Source organism: Coregonus clupeaformis, chromosome 4, assembly GCF_020615455.1.
Source record: "Coregonus clupeaformis isolate EN_2021a chromosome 4, ASM2061545v1, whole genome shotgun sequence".
NCBI lineage: Eukaryota > Metazoa > Chordata > Actinopteri > Salmoniformes > Salmonidae > Coregonus > Coregonus clupeaformis.
Genome location: NC_059195.1, coordinates 21076574 through 21079073, shown reverse-complemented (window position 1 = coordinate 21079073; position 2500 = coordinate 21076574). Strand labels below are relative to the sequence as shown.

Genomic DNA, 2500 nt, shown 5'->3' with positions numbered 1-2500 from the left:
GACACCACTAGTCAGCTGGTTCTACCCCCAGACCATCAGTCTGCTGAATAGACACCACTAGTCAGCTGGTTCTACCCCCCAGACCATCAGTCTGCTGAATAGACACCACTAGTCAGCTGGTTCTACCCCCAGACCATCAGTCTGCTGAATAGACACCACTAGTCAGCTGGTTCTACCCCCCAGACCATCAGTCTGCTGAATAGACACCACTAGTCAGCTGGTTCTACCCCCAGACCATCAGTCTGCTGAATAGACACCACTAGTCAGCTGGTTCTACCTCCCCAGACCATCAGTCTGCTGAATAGACACCACTAGTCAGCTGGTTCTACCCCCAGACCATCAGTCTGCTGAATAGACACCACTAGTCAGCTGGTTCTACCCCCAGACCATCAGTCTGCTGAATAGACACCACTAGTCAGCTGGTTCTACCCCCCAGACCATCAGTCTGCTGAATAGACACCACTATTCAGCTGGTTCTACCCCCAGACCATCAGTCTGCTGAATAGACACCACTAGTCAGCTGGTTCTACCCCAGACCATCAGTCTGCTGAATAGACACCACTAGTCAGCTGGTTCTACCCCCAGACCATCAGTCTGCTGAATAGACACCACTAGTCAGCTGGTTCTACCCCCAGACCATCAGTCTGCTGAATAGACACCACTAGTCAGCTGGTTCTACCCCCCAGACCATCAGTCTGCTGAATAGACACCACTAGTCAGCTGGTTCTACCCCCCAGACCATCAGTCTGCTGAATAGACACCACTAGTCAGCTGGTTCTACCTCCCAGACCATCAGTCTGCTGAATAGACACCACTAGTCAGCTGGTTCTACCCCCAGACCATCAGTCTGCTGAATAGACACCACTAGTCAGCTGGTTCTACCCCCAGACCATCAGTCTGCTGAATAGACACCACTAGTCAGCTGGTTCTACCCCCCAGACCATCAGTCTGCTGAATAGACACCACTAGTCAGCTGGTTCTACCCCCAGACCATCAGTCTGCTGAATAGACACCACTAGTCAGCTGGTTCTACCCCCAGACCATCAGTCTGCTGAATAGACACCACTAGTCAGCTGGTTCTACCCCCAGACCATCAGTCTGCTGAATAGACACCACTAGTCAGCTGGTTCTACCCCCCAGACCATCAGTCTGCTGAATAGACACCACTAGTCAGCTGGTTCTACCCCCAGACCATCAGGCTGCTGAATAGACACCACTAGTCAGCTGGTTCTACCCCCAGACCATCAGGCTGCTGAATAGACACCACTAGTCAGCTGGTTCTACCCCCAGACCATCAGTCTGCTGAATAGACACCACTAGTCAGCTGGTTCTACCCCCAGACCATCAGTCTGCTGAATAGACACCACTAGTCAGCTGGTTCTACCCCCCCAGACCATCAGTCTGCTGAATAGACACCACTAGTCAGCTGGTTCTACCCCCAGACCATCAGTCTGCTGAATAGACACCACTAGTCAGCTGGTTCTACCCCCAGACCATCAGTCTGCTGAATAGACACCACTAGTCAGCTGGTTCTACCCCCCAGACCATCAGTCTGCTGAATAGACACCACTAGTCAGCTGGTTCTACCCCCAGACCATCAGTCTGCTGAATAGACACCACTAGTCAGCTGGTTCTACCCCCCAGACCATCAGTCTGCTGAATAGACACCACTAGTCAGCTGGTTCTACCCCCAGACCATCAGTCTGCTGAATAGACACCACTAGTCAGCTGGTTCTACCCCCAGACCATCAGTCTGCTGAATAGACACCACTAGTCAGCTGGTTCTACCCCCCAGACCATCAGTCTTCTGAATAGACACCACTAGTCAGCTTGCTGCTATTTAAATCTTTATTATTGTTTCATGCACTTCTCTTTTTGACCTGCACTGTTGGAGCTCGGAGTTTAAGAATTTCATCGTACTCTGCGATTCCATCTGCGACCCATGTGACTAATAAACCAGATTCCATCTGTGACTAATAAACCGAATCTCTCTCTCTCCTAGTTCGGGCTGACATTCTCGGCGGTGTTCGGTGTGATCGTGTATCGAATCGTCGTGTCTGCTGTCATGGCGATGTCACCTGACCCGGAGATCAAGTCTAACGTCCGCGTCACCGTCACGGCAACCGCTGTCATCATCAACCTGGTGGTCATTCTGATACTGGACGAGATCTACGGAGCTGTGGCCGTCTGGCTCACTGAGCTGGGTAACACACACACACATTCTCTAGGTCTAACTGTGTTGCTGTCCTGGGGGCTCTTTGGGGAACCATCTGGCTGAGGGGACTCTTCTCTAGGTTCATCTCTCTGTAGGTGAGGGCTTTGTGATGGAATGTGTGGGCATCGCTTCCTTTTAGGTGGTTGTAGAATTTAACAGCTCTTTTCTGGATTTTGATAACTAGCAGGTATGGTCCTAATTCTGCTCTGCATGCATTGTTTGTGGTTTTGTGTTGTACACAAGTATATTTTTGCAGAATTCTGCATGCAGAGTCTCAATTGGGTG

At 50.9% G+C, this 2500-nt stretch overlaps 1 protein-coding gene across 1 annotated transcript in view; it reads left to right on the top strand.

Annotated features, from left to right (window-relative positions):
* The window catches only part of ano2b (anoctamin 2b), a 220198-nt gene that overhangs the window by 108051 nt on the left and 109647 nt on the right, over positions 1-2500 (top strand). The window contains exon 18 of the mRNA XM_045209694.1: positions 2003-2204. Coding sequence (XP_045065629.1) covers positions 2003-2204 — 202 coding nt within the window. The remainder of the gene's footprint in view (positions 1-2002; positions 2205-2500) is intronic.